Below are 22,167 nucleotides of genomic sequence, written 5' to 3' on the forward strand. Positions count from 1 at the left end.
TATGTTTCCAAATTAAATTATATGTTAGATGTAGTCCATTCTTACAGTTAGTCATTACATAGAGGCAAAAATCTGAACATTGAATTCAAAGGCTGTCAGTTCATCCTTAATGAATGTTGTAAACCTGTCATAATCAGACACTCAAGGGTTTCAATTAGAGTTCATGTTAAATTAAAATGAGTAAAGGGTATTAGACCATGGGGAACAAAATGTTTCTTTATCGGTAATCTTTAAAAAAAAGAAAGAATCAATGTCAAACAAGATTTTCTAAATCTTTTGGATAAGAATAAACATAGAGAAAGGTAAATAATTGCTTGTGGGTCATTGGTAATGGCAGTAAAGGTGACCAGTGTTTTTCAACATCCAATTATAGGAAACCACACAGTAGCTGCAACTGCTATGCGGAATGGTAAGGAGATAGGTAATAGTTATCTGCGACAGCAATGTACAAGAAATACTTATTAGTCCAGTGAGCGCCTCCTGTTTCCAGTGCACTTTTTCTATTTTTAGCAAGAATCCAATGTCACTTCTACCACAATATCACAATTTATTGCAATGTAAATTGCTGAAATGTTTTTAGATTCACGATTCAGCTCTCTTTACTAAAAAAGGGATGCAATCGGGAATCCGTCTGACATTATACCGACAGCCGGCTTCCCGACTGTCATATCCCGACGAGATTGAAATGACCGGCATCTAGATGTAGATGCCGCTCATTTCACCGACGCCAGGAGACAGACCGCCCGGCATCCCAATCGAAGGGATGCCGGGCGCCGCGAGCGGACTTATGGCTCCCGGGGGGACTTAGGGTTAGGCAGCCCCCCGGGACATTAGAGTTAGGCTAGGGTTGAGGGAGGGTTAGGGTTAGGCACCCCCCGGGGGACTTAGGTTTAGGCAGCAGGGAATGGGGGGGTTAGGTTTAGGCACTTAGAGGTGGGATTAGAGTTAGGCACTTGGGGGGAGGTTAGGGTTAGGCACCCCTAAGGGAGGGTTAGGGTTAGGGAGGTAGGTTAGGTTAGTTCATACTTACCTGGGGACGATCGGGATTTCCAGCGCTGTCGGGCTGCCGCTGCGGGGTCTGTTCCACTGTCGGCCTAGCACTGCCGGGAATGGAACTGCCGGCCATGCCTAAAAAAGCACCAGTCACTTTGCATCAGATATGCAATTATGCTTCACAAAACAATTAAACCCCAGCACAGTATCTACGCAGTGCTTCATGTGGTCAGTAAGTCGTTTATATATCAAATCCTGTCATAACAGACTTGCCGAATACCAAACCTAATCTAAGACATGATTTGCATATTAAATAAAAATAAATAAATAAAAGCAAAATCTAAATAGAAATACTCTTCAGCACTGATTGGTCTCTGCTTCTCCTCTTAAATGTGGTTTAGAACAACAGTACTCTCAAAGGAAAAATCAATAGTGCCATCCATCGATGAACCAAACTGGGAAAACTCTTCTTCTCCACCTTGAAGTCTGTAATTTGTGAAAACAGTGTTAGGTAGATTTTGATTTACTGACATTAGAATTTAAGCCATGATTTGCATATTAAATAAAAATATAAATAAAATTTAAATTTAAATATTCTATCTGTATTTGTTATGCCTAGAATCAATTAACCTGTATTATGTATACAAATATCAAATAGAAATCAGGGCTCATAGTTTGGCTGAACCCAATTACTGCTACAAGTCCTGCAGATTTTTCTTTTTCAATTATTGAATTTGTTGCATTTCAAATTACAGTAGTTCCCCTGGCAAATTGATGACCTCAAGGGTAAGAGGAGTGGACTAGACAGAATATTGTAGAACAAAGCACTGTGTTAGTCCATATACAAGAAAAAGCACTGACAATTGTTTTATTTAAATAACTAACAGCTTAAGTAAAATACTAGGGGGTATAGTTACTAAAGTGTGGGTTTATAGAATTAGAGATGTTACCCATATCAACCAATCAGATTCTGCGGGGTAAATTTACTAAGATTCGAGTTTAGTCGAGATTGCAATCCCAGGTGAGGTTAGGTATTTTTTTTCAACTCGCAAATCTACTAAAGATAAACTTGGATGAGATGTCTCTCTCTTCACTGTAAAACTCGGGTGAGATTGCAAACTCAAATAAACTCACCATCGGCCAAACTCTGAAGTACTTTTCATGAAAAAGATACAACTCGGGAATTTACTAAGAAACGAAATTACAAATAGAACTTTCAAATAGGCCATCTCCTGAGCTGCGAGTTTCTCAAAACTCACAGATCAATGTGATTTGTGTATGTTTCTGCATGTAAACCTTATGTAAAGGGTTAAATGTGAAAAAAAAATTATGTAGGGTCCCCCCCAAAAAGCATAACAAGCCCGGGACTGCTCAGTTAGTCCTGGTTCCTAAAAATCCGGAGGGAAAAACACGTAGGGTTCCCTCATATTTTAGGAAACAGCACCTGGCTGCTGACCAGTCCTAGTTTTAAAAATAGGGATAAAAAATTGTGTTGGGGTCCCCCTATTTTTAAAAGCAGCACCGGACTCAAATCCAGCTGGGGTGTAATGTATCACCGGGTCACCCCAGCCAAAGCTTTATCACCCCAAGCTGGTAAGCTCAAGCTGGGGATCTCATGGGAGGTGTCGACCTCCCAATAAAGGGGTCCCCCTCTCCCGAGCACCCCAGGTTTAGTCTGAAGCCCGCGGCTCTTTCCCGCACCCCTGGGCTGTGGGTACAAGGGTAATAGTAGTGTAAATAGTAAGAAACTATTGTTTTTACTGTGGAACTACAGGTGCCAGCATGCCTGCCCTTTGGCACTTGTGGAACTACAAGTCAGGGCCATAACTAGGGTGGTGCGACCTGTACCATGGCACAAGGGACCGCAGGGCAGGGGGCGCTGTTTGCGCCTGTCAATTTTCCTGTTTATTATCATTCTCACTTGTAGCTTCCTCTTTTTTTTTATCCCCAACATCTCCTGGCCTCTCCTATCTCTTCCCTGGCCCAGGTGCACTATCTTATGTCCCTATTTAAAAAATGGGGGAGGGCACCAACGCTCTTTCTGGCACAGGGCACCAAAAAGTCTAGTTACGGCCCTACTACAAGTGCCAGCAGGCCGCCGGCATCCATACCCCCACTGTAAAAAAAATAGTTGAAAAACCACAACACACACCGTAGAAAGTACAACTTTATTACATACACCTACCACACTTACACATGCTGCCTGATGATCTCCAAGTAGAAATCCAATGGGAGTACCTGTAAAAAAAGATCCTATACTCACCTCCGTCCTGGTGCCGATCTCCGTAGCATCCCCGAGTCTTGGCAAAAAAACCAAGCTGCCACCGGGACCATACACTTACATTAGCGATGTATGCGTGTGACCACATACGTACACTGATAACCAGCTCTTGGCCACGTGGTAACTGTCAGGAGCCGGAACCAAACAGTAGCGCTCTACAGTTAGCGAGACCTGATTGGCTTTTGAAAATTAATTTTTTTTTTTAAAAGATATAACATACAAGCAGCCTTCACACATCTCACTGATATGTGCAGGCTGCTTGTTCGAGAGAGTTTGGCAGAGGGAAGACACTGCAAACTCGGGTGAGTAATCTTGTTCCAAACTTGCAACTAGGGCTAAAAACTCAATCAGATGCACCATCGGAAAACACATTCTCATCAAAACATGCTTCTTGGTAAATATGAGTGTTTCTGAAGCCTAATCTCACCCGAGTTCATACGAGTCAAATCGAGTTTAAAAACGGCAAAACTCAACCAAACCCGAATCTTAATGAATGTACCCCTAGATAACACTTATCTAGCAGCTTTTAGAAGATAGTAGCTAGAATCTAATTGGTTTCTATGGGCAACATCTTCACTTCTATAAACCCGCAGTCCGCACTTTAGTAAATTTACCCCTAAATATCAGTGGATCAGTGTGATTCAAGAATGTTTAATCCACTTCATTGAGCTCTCAATTGTCCAAGGACAGTTTATCAAAGCACTCTGAAATGTACAAAGTATTGTACATATGTTTGGCTTCCAATTCAGACCACTTTCTAATTAATGCATTGTGGGCCTAATTCAGAGATTGTTTGGTTTTGGATCTGGATTTTTTAAATAAAAAATAAATAAAAAGTTTCAAAAACAGCTAAAATCATGTAATTTCTGAAATCCAAATCCGAAATTCGGATTTAAAATCCGAATTCCGAACTGCAAAAAGATCAGAACCGCCACCCGGATTTACCCGGATCTCCTCAGGAGATTAGAGCCGCGACTCGGATATACCTGGATTCACGAAATTTGGGTGGATTCGGATATTCTGGAAAATCAAACCGAAAATAGTCGCTCTCAGCTATTTGTTACTTTACTTGCATTATGATGTTCAGGGAGCATTTATGGCATGTGACGGGGACTGGCAACAGAAAACGTAGGCGTGGCACAACCACTTTCGGGGCATGTCACATCCTGCGTTTGTGATCCCACAGGGGAACAGGGGAAATCCCCGATGGGCCCCACTGCCTGAGCGCCCCACCCCCTCCTCTAGGGGTCCTGTTCTAGACTGTGCACTGAATTGTACACTGTTACTCTATTGGAGGGTCAGTTATCTTGTGGAGCAGGACCACTGAAAAACATTGGTTCTTGGCTTTCTTCTATAGAAACTAAACCAATATTTGCCTAATGGTTAGCCAACTGTGGTGGCTGGCCACACCCCCTCTGGTGGATGACCACACCCCGTAAGCATGGATCCCTACTACTGCATTCACCTGGTGGGCCCTTTATGCCCCACTACGACACTGCTCCGGCGTGTCAGTTCCCACGGCCATTCTGAGTAGCCACAGGGTTATTCTGAACTGCGATAATGGAAGGATCTGTGACCGATGCTGTTTCACCTTTTACGCAGATGCTTGGATTTGCAAAGCCGAAGGTGAGCGTCTCAATACAATCCTTGGCATTGGCGACATTTGTGTATTTTTGGACGGCAGCTGCGTACAGGATCACAGCACGATGGCGTTAGCATCCATGTCTGGATGAGGACCAGACTTCTCACCCTCCCCATGTCAGGAATCCTTCTTTTCTGCAAATATAATTATTAGGAACGACCTATTATGTAAAACACTATGGGTTTGATGTATCAAGCAGTGAAAAGAGTGGAGAAGTTGCCCTTAGCAACCAATCAGCTTGTACTTAATATTTTATAGAATGCATCCACTTTAGTGATAACAATACACTATGTAGAGAAAAGTGATTGAACACACACCATGCATACCATTGCACACGAGACCCAAATGGCCACTAATGCGGTGGTTCCGGCAAGAACACTTGGTAAGTTGGCCCATGCACTTGCAGTGCACAAAAACTACAAATGTTTTTATCACGACGACAATGCCACCTGTCATGTTTCCAGGGTGACACTGGACTGGTATACAGAAAATTCAGTAACCCGGATGGACTGCCTAGCTCAGAGTCCAGATCTTAACCCCATTGAGAACCTCTGGGACTAATTGGAGTGACGGGTGCATTCTAGGCCAACTCGACCTTCTTCAGTGTCACAGTTGGTCACTGTACATAAGGCGGAATGGCAAAACATACCCCCTGGTGCGGTCCAGGGACTTGTGGGCAGTTTGCCAAGAAGGGTGTCTGCAGTAATCACGGCACGTGGTGGGACCTACAAAGCACAGACGTCAATACATTCTTGTTGATCTATTTACTGTCAATGTCCAATCACTTTTGTCTACATAGTGTAGTTTCATAATATACTGTGCTACTGCTATTCCTGATCATTTATTGTCAGCAACTCATTTACGTATTATAAATATTGCTTGTTATTATGTCATCATGACAGCCATCAGCTGTGGTCACCCCGGGAGTCCGATCTATGGCAGAACCAGCGGCAACGGTTTTAACTACAATGATGTAGTGACGTTCTCTTGTAACATGGGATATGTTATGCAAGGACCGACGCGGGCCCAGTGTCAGGCCAACCGGCAATGGAGTCACCCCCCTCCTATCTGTAAAGGTAACAAAGACATGAATACAGTACATTATCTGGATTTCTGTTATTAAAATGAATTCACAATAGTTTATAGTGTTTAAATGCTAACCTGCAGAGTGCCGGGAAGCTGCAGCTTACAAAAGATGCTGCTTCGTAAATAAAGCCTTTTGTCTTTGTGTAAAGGGATGGAACATCACAATTGTATTCAGTGTCTATGAATGCAGATATTATTGAAAATGTTTCCTATTATACCATTTGAACCTATGATGCTCTCTGCATGTGACACTTTCCTCATTTTCTTCTCATTATGATTCATCGAGATTGTAATTTTGCAACACAACAAGATATACGTACAATGTACAGTAAGGAAGGGTCAGGAAAATATAACAATAAAACCATAGAAATAGAGTAAACATTCTATTAAACCTGCATCCTTATCATCTTATCATCCTATCTGGCATTATCTGTTATTCATTTTGTATTTGTTAATACATTTTTTTTCTCCACCTCAATTACAAAACAGAAAAAACAAGCAATTTATCATCAACTCTCAAGAGCTGGTCCTCTTTGCCAATTTGTATTGTATCTTAGATTGTATGTGTATTATCATTTACTTCAGTTTTACTATATTTCTACCTGCCTGTCCCACTGGAATCAATATTAACTTTGAACAACATGAATTGAAGCGATGAAACAGACAATGTACATATATTCCTTCCTATAAAGATTAGCATTGGCATTGGTCCCTATCTGTGTGGGGTTTGTATGTTCTCCTAATGTTTGAATGAATTTCCTCTCACAGTCCATAAACATTCTGGTAGGTTATTTGGCATCTGACATAAATGGACCCTTTTGTGTGTATATGTGAGAGCGTAGTAGAGACATAAGCAAACACAGGGGGGGTTTCCATCTGCCTGGAAACCCCCCTCCCCAGCCCACATCATGACCACAATAGAAATAATAATGTAATAGATTGTTACTAGTGCTGCATGTTCTTCTAAGTATCACAAATGAAATAATTAGCACCACCTGTGGATTTTTTATCAGCCAGTAATAAATAACCTGTGCACCAACTAGAAGATCTGGAAAACATGCACTGTTAGAGATGCACTGCTATAGAGCCCAGTGTGTACATATATGTCCAGGGCAGTGCTAGGTTCTTCTGCCGCTCCCCCAGACTTCTGGACTTGCTCCAATAGTCTGGAATGATGCCACATCTAAAATAAAAACACTCAGCCCCGGCAGGATGGCCCTACTGCCGCATTTAATGGCTCACTGTGATCACTGGTCCTGTATATGCTGGAATTATTACACACAATACACTTTGTATGACGCTTATTAAAACTGGATAAGTACTAATTCTGCCCTTTTCATTGACAGGCCACACTCGCTCTAAAATTAAGCATTTGGAAACCCCCCTCTGGAAGTCCTGCGTTTGCCACTGAGAGAGTTTAGACTATGGGATCAATTAAATTAGCCATGACCAAGTCACGGCCACGAGTGAGTGCGGCTCTATGCCACACTTACAATACTTCTCTCCTTGTGGATTTTTGTTTGCAGGCTATAAGGCTGCATACAAAAATCCACGAGTCCGGGGCAAGAGCGGTTTGCGAGGTGGGGCGAGTTCATCTGCCGTTGCTGGCGTTTCTACACCATAGCAACAACATCTCACCTCTCGCTCTCCCAATTGATTGACCCCTTTAAGCTCCAAAGGTGCATGGACTGATGTGAAGGATTGCACCTCTTCTGTACAGCTCTGTGGAAAATGCTTGCTGCAATATAAATTAAAATAAATAAACAATTAAATCAAATGAATAATGAGACCAGCCTGAACCTTTTAACTTTTTTTTATTCCTATATGTATATTTGTGTTTAAACTGTTAGCAGCAAGAGCAGTCATAACTGTTTAATCAATGTCAGGTTTTCACAGCAAGTTTACCCCCTTATTTGACAGTGTTTATATCTTTGCTGAATGTATTTCCCAGGACTCCAGTAAAATATTATCAATCAGTATTCTATAAATCTCAAAAGCAATTAAGGAAACAGAATAGAGCAGGGTTCCTAGATAACCTTGGCGATGCGTCTGTGTCAGGCAGAGGTTAGCAATAAATTTCATCTGAGATATGGAAATAGAGTGCGACTTTTGGAGTGATGTGTTATACATGGACCCTGCGTTTTGAAATTGGTCTTCGCTGCATTTCTCGCAGTCATGACCTGTACCAGCGTGATCCGTTTACCTCTCTTGACCCTGAGTTAGGTCAGCTTCAGTGCCAACTACTTACAGTAGTTTTATATTTGTGTTTGTTACAGTAGAATATGAATAAGACACAGAGGTGTTCCATTTACCGGGCAAAAAATACGAGCGCGGCGGTGTAAAGTAATGTTGTGACATGACACAACTCAGTTTGCATACTGAGCAAATGGTTTTAGTGCATGTCATGGTATAACATTTGTAGCATATTTTTGCACGGTATTGTTAGATGACGGGTTCAGTCCTTGGGAATATAGCAACAATTTACAGGGCAGGATGGATCAGGCATCGAATTTTGCATAGATGCCAGCGTAAATGACACCGGTATGCCTGAATAACATCACAAATGTTCCGGATAAGAGCTGTCCTTTGTGAGAAAGAGACTTCCGAGTTTATGACCCAGAAGTCCCTCCGGTGTCCTTCTGAGCATGCACTGTAGGGGACACTGGGAGGGGTCCCTCTCAAGCTGGCCACACACATACCGACAATATTATTATTTATTACCAGTTATTTATATAGCGCACACATATTCCGCAGCGCTTTACAGACAGTATTTGGCCGTTCACATCATTCCCTGCCCCAATGTAGCTTACACTCTATATTCCCTACCACATGCTCACACACATACACATTAGGGTTAATTTTTGTTGGGAGCCAATTAACCTACCAGTATATTTTTGGAATGTGGGAGGAAACCGGAGTACCCAGAGGAAACCCACGGAAGCACAGGGAGAATATACAAACTCCACACAGTTAAGGCCGTAGTGGGTATCGAACCCACGACCTCAGTGCTGTGAGGCAGTAATGCTAACCTTACACCATCTGTGCTGCCCCAATACTCCCGTTGTGACGATGTGTCCAATTTCCCTTGAAACTCTCCCGGCAGCTCTGCACACGATATGCTGTCCAGTCTTCGTCCAATCTTCATCCAATCTCCTGCTGCCAGACTTTTTCACATTGCATTTGAGTGTAGATCGTCAGGTCTGCCCTACAGCATGGCAGATCTGAAGATGCGATGTGCGGCCTGCGGGGGCGCGCACCGCATCATGATCGTGAGTGGGGACTCACGATTTGGTCATTTTTTACCTGATCTGTCGTTCCGATGTGTCGGAATCGGCCAGATCAGGGAAAAAATCGCTGGGTGTGTTGCCAGCTTCAGTGAACTTTGTGAAGAGAAGCGCATAGGTTTCTATTGGGCAATGCCATCTGAAGATGGCATTGCCCGCCGGCTTCAAGCTTTGCTTTCTGAAGCCTGGTGCAAATGACAAAATTGGGTCAAACCCCGAAAACTGCATTATAGATCATTGTGCATCCCACCCACAGTCTACTAGCAATTTTGAGACCAAATGCACGTAGAAACTGGTAAATCGCCATTGTCTTCCGCTCATCAGGAAGGTAAATACATTTAATGGGATAGATATTAAGCAGTGTTCTAGCTGGCTCCTCATTAATGAGTCATAGAATATCTGAACGACTTTACATATAAGATACAGCAAGATTGAGGTAAGCCACAATAAAACACATGAAAGTATTTCATGAGTTTTAACCTCAATAATGTTTGAACATTCTTTACTAGACACTTGGGGAAAAAAATCTGCCAAAAATCAAATTATATGTGAGTTATGCAAAAGATTAATAGACAAACACAATGGACCTTATCCTGAGATGGAAACAAATCCGAATGCGACGGATGCTGGAGGTATCCGCAAACTGCACACGCTCCTTATAAAGCATTCGCCAACTGCGCATGCTCCTTACCATGCTAACACATACGGACAGAGATTGGAAGTGCACATGGTATGATCCATCCATTGACAGATCCCTCTTTTCATGAAATGGACATTTCGTGGTGGTAACTGGGTGGCTTACATGCACGGCACTGATCCCTCAAGGGAGTGTTGTTGGCATGAACTATAGGCAAATTTCCGTGCTTGTAATGTGCAGGTGGAGATTTACTGCCTGGTTCAGATGGAGCTTTTGCACCCAGCATGGTATGGGTGTAAGTGCCAATACTAATGATGACAACTAAGGCTGCAGATGGAAAACCATAGGGTCACCTAGCTTTCCGCAGGAAGACGGACAGATATTCAGCATACAGTAGTTGAGCGGATCCTCGGCATTGATGGGCGGATACTTGCATTAAAACAATGGGTAGCCCAGTCTTCCACAGGTAGACGGACAGATATTTGGCATAAAGTAGATGAGCGGATACTCGGCATAGATGTGCAGATACTTGCATTAAAACAATGGGTAGCCCAGTCTTCCACAGGAAGACGGACAGATATTTGGCATAAAGTAGATGAGCGGATACTCGGCATTGATGGGCGGATACTTGCATTAAAACAATGGGTAGCCCAGCCTTCCAGAGGAAGACAACCAGATATTCAGCATACAGTAGTTGAGCGGATCCTCAGCATTGATGGGCGGATACTTGCATTAAAACAATGGGTAGCCCAGCCTTCACAGGATGATGGACAGATATTCGGCACACAATATATTAGCGGACACTTGGCATAGATGGACAGAAACTTGCATTTAAAAAATGGGTAGCTCAGCCTTCCAGAGTAAGACAACCAGATATTCAGCATACAATAGATGAGCGGATACTCTGCATAGATGGGCAGATACTTAAATTAAAACAATGGATAACCCAGCATTTTGCAGGACAATGAACAGATATTGGGCATACAGTAGAGTAGCGGATACTCTGCATAGATGGGCAGATACTTGCATTAATACAATGGATAGCCCAGCATTTTGCAGGATGATGGACAGATATTCGGCATACAGTAGAGTAGCGGATACTCTGCATAGATGGGCAGATACTTGCATTAATACAATGTATAGCTCAGCATTTTGCAGGACGATGGACAGATATTCGGCATACAGTAGAGTAGCGGATACTCTGCATAGATAGGCAGATACTTGCTATGCAATATGTAAGGTATTAAGCTTCCTGCCACGACCATGTGATAGGCATCGGCAGATGTGTCCGATTGAGAACCAGCCCCAAAGTTCAAATATATTGATATGTGACTCATGACAAAGAATCTCAAATACTGTATAGTGATTCACAAGTGGGCTGAGAACAATTTTTCCGCAAATTGCGTAAAGATGAGTCAATCAATTTGTTTCCATTATTTCTTCTGAATTAGACAAAAACATGAAATAAATACTTTAGACTTGTCTTTCTTTACATCATAAGAATACTGTACATAGTAAAGCATACTGTATACACCTGGCAGGAAACCAATTTATTGCAATTTTCTTACACACCTTCTATATTTGTAAAAAATAAGATCCTCGGATTTATGTTCCCGAATACAGCTCTGGAATACTATTAAGTAGGTCATGATTTATGCTACATCTTTTGGATAGTGTCAGACAAATGTTTATTACTGATTTTTAAAGCCAAACCATTTTTGCATTACCTTTTCTGTTATAATATATGTACACTCTGAGTTCTTAAAGTGTGATAAATGATAATGTGCCGGGAAGCTGGAATTGACGTAAAGTACATCATCAATGTCTCAGGTATGCAGAGATTAAGCACAGCATTTGTTTGGCTTCTGAATGTGAGCATCACAAGGTTTGTGTGAAAATACCCTTTGAATGGGTGATGATCCCAGTCACATATTACAGTACAGGTTGAGTCTCCAATATCCAAAATTCTTGGGACCAGGAGTATTTTGAATAATGGAATATTCCGTATTTTGGAATATTTGCATATCATAATGAAATATCTTGGGAATGGGGCCCAAATATACACAGAATGGATATATGTGTTCTGTACACATTATACACACAGCCTGCAGGTAATTTTATACAATAATTTCAATAATTTTGTGGCTCAAACAAAGTTTGTGTACATACATAAAATTCTTTTATGTTTCATATACACCTTATACACACAGCCTGAAGGTAATTTTATACAATATTTTTAATCATTTGTGCTTTAGGCAAAGTTTGTGTACATTGAACCATCAAAAATCAAAGGTTTCATTATCTCAGTCAAGCTAAACAAATTCTGTATTTCGGAATATTCTGTATTTCGGAATATTCCGTATTTCGGAATATTTGGATATGGGAGACACTACCTGTATATGGAAGATGCTTTATATACCATGACTGATCTATATTTTATATTTTATAAATTTCATGTGTTAAATGCATCTATAACATTATAACTTTTGCAATTGTGAAATGCAATTCCTTATGTTTTGTATACAGTGGTAAACTGCACTGATCCTGGAATTCCCGAAAATTCCATCCGGGAGAGTAAGATAGAACATGGTAACTTCACTTATGGAACAGTGGTATTTTTCGACTGCAATCCAGGATACCATTTATTTGGGTCTTCTGTGCTGGTTTGCCAGCCAAACGGACATTGGGACAAGTCACTTCCAGAATGTATTAGTAAGTTTTGTAGCTTGTTCAGTCATTTTAATTATATTATTAGTATATGACTAATCCAGATCATAACAGATAGTACTGTTGTTAATGACATATGACTTGCAAAATATCTTTTCCAACCATGAAAATTTCCCAGTCTGTCTTGCTTTTACTGTCATATTTGGAAGTCTGTTTATCAATGGGAGAAGAGACATTCATCGGGCAGAAGCATGAGTTTTCACTAGAGATAAGGCTTCTCCTTATTTAATAAGCCCCACACCCAACAAAAAGTCTTGCTGGCAATAGCCTCCATTGGCTGCTTTCGCCAATGGCTTCACAAATGCAAAGCATTTAAAGGCTATCGAAAAAAGGTTGTGGTCTTTATCACCGTAACCCGTGTGTGTGTGTTGAGTGGGGGTATGGACCATGGCAGACTAAAAATAAAGTATTTTTTTTTTCAATTCAAGCATTTATCTATGAAAATACATTTTACATTTATATTAAAATAATATATATTTCTCTATGTCCAGAGAATGGAGCAAGAGCTGGCCGATGAAGCGGTGGTAACTCTTAGCTAATCTGCTCCAGCAATGTTTTTCTTTTTCTTTTTAGTAGATTTTCTAGCTCTGCAATAAACAGTGATACAAAATATCTTTCTATCGCAGCATCATGATTAAATAGACCCCTGAGTAACATAACTAGGGCTCCCAAAATTCAGAAAAAATAAAAACCAGGACCTCCATTTAACCTGAAGGTTACTCGGGCCACAAAATACACCCCCCACAACTTACTCAAATAGGTAAAATAATTATATAAACCTTTTATTATATTACTGTTGATTATGGTATATCCGGAACCAGAAATCGAAGTAAATTAAAAAAAAAAAAAATGTTCATTACCTCCTAGGAGAAATGTTCTGGAATAAAAAGGGACACATGGGAATTTAAAACTGTGTGCACTCTGTTCAGCAACCATGGCATCTCAAGTGCCTTCAGTTAATCAAGCAAATTCCATTCTGTTGAGCCATGTCAAGATAGTAGATGTTGGGATTAAGCTTGTCATCTCTGTTTTCAGTGATTGACTGTGGCCACCCCGGAGTTCCTCCAAATGCAATTATTTCTGGAGAAAAGTTTACCTTTGGCTCTACTGTTCATTATTCTTGCACTGGAAGGAGAACCATAATAGGCCAGTCTTCGAGGACCTGTCAGTTAAATGGGCAATGGAGTGGATCTCTACCTCACTGCTCAGGTAAGCAGAAAATAGACAGTGTATGTGCTATCAAGAGAAGCCTCTGGCTCGGGAATAATATGTAAAAGTTATGTTCTATAGCAGGTTTTATTTCATGCATAGTAATAGACCTTCCAGACAACCCAAAGCCTAAAAGTACCAAGGCTTCCATCAGTGAATGTATTAAATGTCTACAGATGTCACTTTAAGAGCACAATAACTTGTGTTCTGTGCACCCAAGTGCAACGAGCTTAAGAAACCGGAATGTTATTGGTTTCAGTTTATTAGTAAATATATTCCTTTTGGCTTGTATAGGACATTTTGATCCATATAGAGAAGTTCAGAGCCATAGGGGCTAGCATAGCAATGAGTTTGTATGTTCACGCCCTTATGTAATTGCCTGCGGGGGCACTATTCAAGCTATGCAGGGGCACTATTCAGGCCGTTTATCCCAAAGATTTATAGCAGAAATAATTTAAAAAGAAAAACCAGGTTGGAGTTGATCTTTAAATTAATTATTGGTTAATTATTAATTTAATTAATTCTCCAGTTTCCGTATAACTAATTGGCTTCTGACTAATCTGATAACGCTAGGTGAGTGTTTGGGTGTAATTATTAGTGGCAATCGATTTAAAGTTTGACTTGAGCAGGGACTGTCTAGTATATGGATAATGTTCTCCAGTTGTCTTGTACTGTAGAAAATGTTGACATTATCTACAGTAAATAAAATATAATAGTATAAAGGATTAATCCATGCCAGACCAAACTTTACTGTACATGGCTAATGTACATCCAATGATTGTGATTTTGTTTATGTTAAGAATACAATGGCTACAAGCAAAGTTGATGTGGGATTAGTGAAATACATATATATGCAAGATGTGAGGGTATTGAGTATTGGGTCTGTAGTTTACTAAGTACAGACAGGGAACTAGAATAATTTTTTTAACAATTACACACACTGAACACTGGACACAGCCACTTTAATGAACAGAGCAGTGCGCAGCGTACGAGTGAAATGGCGCCGAGTCCTGGTTGTGGCGCCTTATATAGAAACCAACTCTCGCAAGAATCCGACGTCCAGAGGATGACGTTCAGCCTCGACATGGGATCTGAGTCAGGCAGGAACATCCAAGCCGCGGTTTTGGTGGACTCGAATCTCCGATGTTTGAAGCAGTTCAGATTCCACAGAATCCGAACCACGCATCTATATTTTAAACCCGTACAAAGTTGCAGCTGAAGCACAACGGAAGTTGGCGTGAGAAAAAGCCGCGGTCACTGCATCATAGCACTTCATATACAGAATCAGACTCATTCACACACAGATGTACAAATGTCGCACATCAGTTGATCAGTGCATGTTTTAATTAAGCAAATAAAATGCACATTGTGAGAAAGAAAGAGGCTTGGCGTTTTCAAGTCGGTCTAAACCTGGCGCACCAAGAGGGGCTGTTTTGCCGCTACTGAGGCCCCAGTTTATGAGGACATGTTTGTATAAGCACATTAAAGCAGGGTTGTCCAGGCCTCCTCTCTCACCTCTCTTTCTATTTTACTTACCCATTATATACCAAGTGTGAATGGCCAGCATATCCTAAAACAGAAATTATTAGCACATAGTGTGGAGATTTATCAAAACTTCTACAGTGGACAATGGGAGATGTAGCCCATAGTAACCAATCAGACTGTACCTATCATTTTATAGATAGTAGTAGATGAATAATAACTAGAATCTGATTGGTTGACCTTTTTAGAAAACTTGGAAAATGTCCTCAATTGTCAGAAAAGGACAGGGAGGAATAATGCAGTTTACTCATGTAAATAAATGCTTGATTGAGGTGCCAGGTTGGGGTAGCCAGATAGAGGACTGCATATAACCAACCACTGGAAGATACATAACAGCACAACTGTTTTTTTCCTCCGATACGCTCATCTAAACAATGTATTTAAAATTTGATGTAATATATAGTATGTGATTCAATATAGAGAGATATACTATGGGGGAAATTCACTTAGCAGCAGTAATTTACCAAGTGCTAATTGATCTCTGTAAGTTATTCAATTAGCCCCCAAGGCAGCCCGCAAGCTGCACTTAACTGGGATTTTTTTCGGGTTTGATCAGACCCGAAAAGAAATCCCGATAACTAGCGTGTTAACGAATAGGATTGTGAACTTATAACAGATTGTATGTTTTAACGCCCTTTAACATGTTCATTAATTAATTAATTAATTAATTTAAAAGAGGCTCGGGTGAAAAAGGGGCTCTGGAATTGAATAGCCTGAGGTTATCACCCTTTTTCATCTCTGTTAAATTAACATGGCTAATTAAATTTGACCCTTCAGTATATATGAAATAGGGCCTGAATCAGGGCATTCCTGTTTTTTTATTTTCCAGCCTCCAGGCCACTCGCACAGCTGTGGGTGACCTGGCGATGGTCGTGATTATCGCGACCATCGGGCTTGCGGCGAGCCCCTGCGGGAGGATCTCGGCTCGCGCAAGCCCGAGTGGACTTCCTGCTCTAATAGAGCCGGAAGTCCACTACTGACATCACTGGTGATGTCAGTAGGGCCACCCACAAACAGCAGGCGTTCCTTCGGTAATGACTGCATTTGTGCAGCCACCCCCCCTCTCCGCCTACAAAGCGGGGCGAGCTGTCAATCAATATCGACAGCCGAGCTGTCGTCGCTCGCTGGAGCTCGCGCATGCGTACGACGGAGGCGGCGCATGCGCAGGGGCCAAACATCGACCCACTTGATCTGAATCAGGCGCTAGTCCCATAGCATGTACTATACACATTTAAGCAAACTGTTATTTATGAAAAAAAGTCCTCATAGATGGACTTATTATATCAGCAGAGCTCATCGTTTTTTTCCTATTGCTGAGTTTCCAGGTGTCATTATAAGCAACACGGAGGATTATTTTTATTTCTAGCTGTGTTATGCTGAGTGTGAATGAGGGCACGTATTGCACAGACATTAGGATCCAAGAAGTATAAATGGCAAAGAGAACATTAAAAAGTAAATGGGCACCGGCTAATGTTTTCATTTAGACTTCATTTACCGTGTGACACCTCAGCATGTTCCGTCCTCCTGGAGCATTGCCACTGTTGTCAGAAGTTCATTCCTGATTACTGCATTTTGTAACAGCCTACAGGAGTGTGACCACTTTTATTGATGATAAGATCATTCAAGTAAATTACTTTAAGCCTAGAAAATTGCATTTAAATGTACGGCCTTTCAGAAATGAAGCTGTAGATCTGTGATTTCAATATCAGCATGAATAAAGGCTATATATGGACAAATTGGAGGACTGTCCTTTCCGGACCCCCATTACCATTGGCAAGGAAGGGGGATGTATGAATTTTGTGGCTGATGTTTAAAATGGTCATTATATGAATGGCACAACTATTAGGAGAACCTAATTGCCATGGGCTCAAAGGATTGGGGGGTGCCTAACATAATGTTACTCATGGAGCATTTTTAATGTATCAACTTGGAGCGTCAGCTGATGTCATTGAAGAGAATATACAGAAACCTCTTACACAAAGCTGGTGGCTTCATCCCCTCCATGATAACGTTACACTGGGAGTGTGGAACTTGGCTAGGGGGGTGCAGCATGGGAGAGTGGCACCACTTCTGACAGGGTGGAGGACACTGCATTGGGTACTACTACCAAGGTTAGCACTGGACCAGTGTCAATTTTCATACAGGATTAAATACAGTACTACATTGCACAGCGCTCTAGATTGTAGGGGATAATGATGCAAATCAATTAAATTCACAGACATGAAAGATAGATAAATTCCTCCCAACTGAGTTTACAGTCTAAGACAGTCAATCTAATCTAATAACCAGGGTTCATGGGAATGTAGCCTATCAACTCACTAGAAACAAATGACAGCACTGACAAGTTTCTAGCTCAGAGGTTCCCAAACTCCACCATTACAGTCCAGGTTTTAGGGATATCCACAGCACAGCTGACTTATTTAGTACCTCAGTCAATTTGATTTAACCATCTGGGCTCAAGCATGGATATCCTTAAAACCTGGACTGTAATGGCAGAGTTAGGGAACCTTTGTTTTAGTTTATTGATAGACTGAATATCAGATGACCCCACAAAAATGACTTTTTCTTTCCCTAGCAGGTAACAGGTATACTTTACTAATATGAACATATGGCCCTATAAGGCCTCTAACTACAGAGGCACTATATGTACAGTATATTTATTCTTGGGTTGACTTCCAGTTACAGAAACGAAAAATAACTGTAATAACAAAATATATTAATTATTTTGTGTAATATTTAAAAAGTATAGTAGCATAGGAAAATATACTAATACTTCCATAATCAAATAATTTGTATAGAGAAAGAAGTCTAGAAATTGGTAAACCAGATAATGTAGTTCAATGTAAAGCTAGGTCACTTCAACTGCTGCACTAAGGGTCTCATTCAGACCTGCTCGCGAGCGCAGGACACTCGCAAGCGGATCGATGTTACCCCAATGCGAATGCGCACGACGGAGGGAGCTCCGTCGTGTGCATGCGCGAGACCCGGACAGCGACAGCCAAGCTGTCGCTCCGGGTCTCGCACCAAAGGGGGCGTGCTGTCGATGGTGACTGACAGCATGCCCCCTTTGGTGGGCGTGCCGGGGGCATGGCTGCCAGACGGAGGCGTTCCCATGGGAACGCCTACCATCTGGGTCCGGCCCCACTGACATCACTAGTGATGTCAGCGGGAGTGACTTTGGCTCTGATACAGCCAAAATCACTCCAGGGCTTGCGGCCACGAGACCCTACCGCAGGGTCTCGTCGCAAGCCCGATGGTCGCGATGGTTTTGACCAACGCGACCATCATCATGGATGCTCGCATAAGCTGTGGGTAGTAACCCACAGCTATGCAAGCGTCCAAAAGGCCGCTCCACATTTAAATAGGACGGCCCTGATTCAGAGCGAGCACTCTGGTCAGAGCGTCCGGCTCTGAATCGGGGCCTAAGTGCCAAAACCAGCTGTTTTTGTGGTCCTTTGGTTTTGGTAAAGGATTGACAGTTACATGTGGCTCACTGCAGCCACTGTAACTGCCACTCCTTACTGAAAGATTGTTCTCTGCTCTGGATATTATTGTGGTTGTCTGGATTTTACTAATCAATGTAAAGGATAGGAATTCTGCAGGGAGGGGTATAAGTAAAACTTTGTGGGCCCAATAGCAACATTTTGAAGGCGCCCCCAATGTTTCTAGAAAGACACCTTTCAACACCAAGCCAAACATAATTATCATGGCCTTCATTACACAAGTTGTTTATAGCATAGCATATACATTTAGCCATCTTTCCTTTGCTTTACTGGTATTTGACTGTCTAATTGAGGCTGTCTGGATCGTTAATCAGTTATTCAATCAGATAAGCAGTTTATTATACCTTTTACGTTGTAGGTATAATTTATTTGTTAATAATTGTTGAAAGTTTGGAACATATTACGCAATGATCTCGCCCTGCATCCTCATCTCCATGTTACAGAGCTCTATATCATTTTAGATATATAATTTGATTTTCATTATCAGGTTCATGAGCTACAACAACACATGGAACGACAAAATAATTCTCAGTAAAATAACATATTTTACACTTACTTGTTTGTTTATTTGATCTTAGAATTTGTGGTATCTGTCATACAAAGACGTGACCCCTAACCAATTTTATTATGAGTTTGCTCCATGATTATTCTTAATTAAGACACCAGGAAAGCCGCATCTGTCGCTGAGCATTCTGCACTAACTAGAAACAGTATTGGAAACGCTTGTTATATTATTCGGTAATCCTACAATCAGCAAACAGACACCTTTTGTAATGTGGTAATTAAACTTCCATACGACCTCAGTGAAGATTTTTGATTTCTGATTTATCCCTGGTGTGACAATCGCATGATTAAGCTGACAAGGATTAGAGCTGTGAGCTTGTTTCCTGGCATGGAGATATTAGAGTGCGATGTCACACTAAGCTATGGAAAGGTGTATACTTTCTTTTTAATTGTACACAAATGCCTGAGCCAGGATAATGTCATGACTGAAAAATTACAAATCCTACTGGATATTCTATTTCTACATTTCTGTTGCCAGCTGATACAATTGTAATTTACAAAGCACCATACAGTGTGTACACTCTGTAATGACACATTGTTTACACAGGAAATACGGCTAATTAGGGCCCTCTTCCTAGGGCACCAAATCTCCAAGTACATTACAAAATAAAATATATGGTAAGTCAAAATGATGTTCCCAATTTGTATGGTTTGCTGTGCGAAATGTAATGAGTGTTTCTTTTTGCAAGATGGGTGCTTTTGAAAAGATTGCAAAACAAAAACAATATTGAACATAGGATGACCCTTTTTGATTCAATATTGGACGGTCTTCTTCACAAGTGATCAAGATCTTCTAAAGTCCTCCATGTTGTGTGTACCGAGAAAACACACAAAAAAAACAAAAAACAAATGCAAAGTTTTCTCTTAGATATAGTTCTAAACAAGATGATTCCCAATACAATAGAAGTAATCCTTTGTGTCTGTAGATGGCGTACCCCAACTCACATGAACGCAAGTGTAGGAATTCCTATCTAGGTATCTTATCCTCCTCCTTTGATTATGTCCCCCCAGTGTATCTGTGGCAGTGACTAGAGATGGTCTACCAAGATAGGTGCGTACCCTACTTACAAGAAGGGAACAATCAAGATGCTCATCAAGGTTTCTTTAATAACACTGTACAAAAAATTAATACTTTTAATTTGTTTCCTTTCTAAAAAATAGTCATACATTACTAATTTGAGGTCAAGAAAAACTAAAATGATTTCAGAATGATTTACTAGCTGTTTTTGACCTACACTACTTGCTCTATACTGTATGTACATTAGTAAAATAGTCATAGTGAAAAGCTATTTTAAAATAATCTGATATTTTCTTGAAAGAAAATAAGTAACAGTTGTTATAATTCAATCAATCACAAATAAGAACACAAAACGAAACAAACATACAGATAGGAAACAAACATGCAGCATAGGAAACAAACATACAGATAGGAAACAAACATGCAGCATAGGAAACAAACATACAGCATACGGAACAAACATACAGATAGGAAACAAACATGCAGCATAGGAAACAAACATACAGCATAGGAAACAAACATACAGCATAGGAAACAAACATACAGATAGGAAACAATCATGCAGCATAGGAAACAAATATACAGCATACGGAACAAACATACAGCATAGGAAACAAACATACAGCATAGGAAACAAACATACAGCATAGGAAACAAACATACAGCATAGGAAACAAACATACAGCACACGAAACAAACATACAGCATAGGAAAGTGCTATGTAATATAGTGGCCTATTCATGGGGGTGCTTTCTCTTTGCTTGTCGCTTGTACTCCTCTTCTGGGGCATCTCTTGTCACTGTCCAGCAGTAGTGATCACCTACCCTGATATCTTTGTTCAATTGCTGGAATGTCTTGGTGGAATCGCTCACTATGCTTGTCACTCAGTGCACCACAGTTATCCTGTGTGGGTAATCCCGTAAACCGCATATATTTGAATAGGGGAGGGGACAAATAACTGATTCATTTAATTGGGTCATTAGGCCCCGACCCCTCTGCGCGGAACGCAGATTGCTGGTAAGATTCTCTCCATTCTGCTCACTTCACTAGGAATACCCCCTACATCGTCATAAATGGGCTATATCTCAGAGCTCAGAGCTAACGGAGAGTTTTAAATGTCATATTCACTCTTTGGATGCTGACATCAATTACAAGTAACTATTTTCACATCGGAAACATTTTCATTGTTGTGCAGTGTAAGTCCTCCGTGATATTCTCTTATAGAAATAAAAAGCTTGATTTTCCCCTCATAAGGTACAAACCTCATAGAAACTATCTTCAATGAGCTGCACATTTACAGGCAGTTGGGGTACGCCATCTACATACACAAAGGAGTACTTCTGTTGTATTGGGAATCATCTCGTTTAGAACTATATCTAAAAGAAAACTTTGCATTTCTTTTTTTTGTGTGTGTGTGTTTTCTCGGTACACACAACATGGAGGACTTTAGAAGATCTTGATCACTTGAAATTCCCAAAGTCAGTACTGCGTTGATTCCGGTAGTGTTCGTCAGGAGCCAGCTGAGGAATATGGTGACTAGCGGAGAGTATAAGGAATTCTGTGTTCTTGATTTTCATACAAACAATTCTGTCGTGAGTGTTCAACTGCATTTTCGGACAAAATTTGGGAGAGACCCCCCCAACAGTAAGTCAATTAGTAAGTGGTATTCACGATTTCAAGA

The 22,167-nt window shown here is 40.9% G+C and overlaps 1 protein-coding gene across 1 annotated transcript in view; it reads left to right on the plus strand.

Annotated features, from left to right (window-relative positions):
* Positions 1–22,167, plus strand: part of CSMD3 (CUB and Sushi multiple domains 3) — a 1,208,248-nt gene that overhangs the window by 1,093,469 nt on the left and 92,612 nt on the right. The window contains exons 55-57 of the mRNA XM_088444368.1: positions 5,819–5,992; positions 12,450–12,635; positions 13,686–13,859. Coding sequence (XP_088300494.1) covers positions 5,819–5,992; positions 12,450–12,635; positions 13,686–13,859 — 534 coding nt within the window. The remainder of the gene's footprint in view (positions 1–5,818; positions 5,993–12,449; positions 12,636–13,685; positions 13,860–22,167) is intronic.

Source organism: Taudactylus pleione, unplaced genomic scaffold (genome assembly GCF_031769625.1).
Source record: "Taudactylus pleione unplaced genomic scaffold, aTauple2 ptg000360l, whole genome shotgun sequence".
Classification (NCBI taxonomy): Eukaryota; Metazoa; Chordata; class Amphibia; order Anura; family Myobatrachidae; genus Taudactylus; species Taudactylus pleione.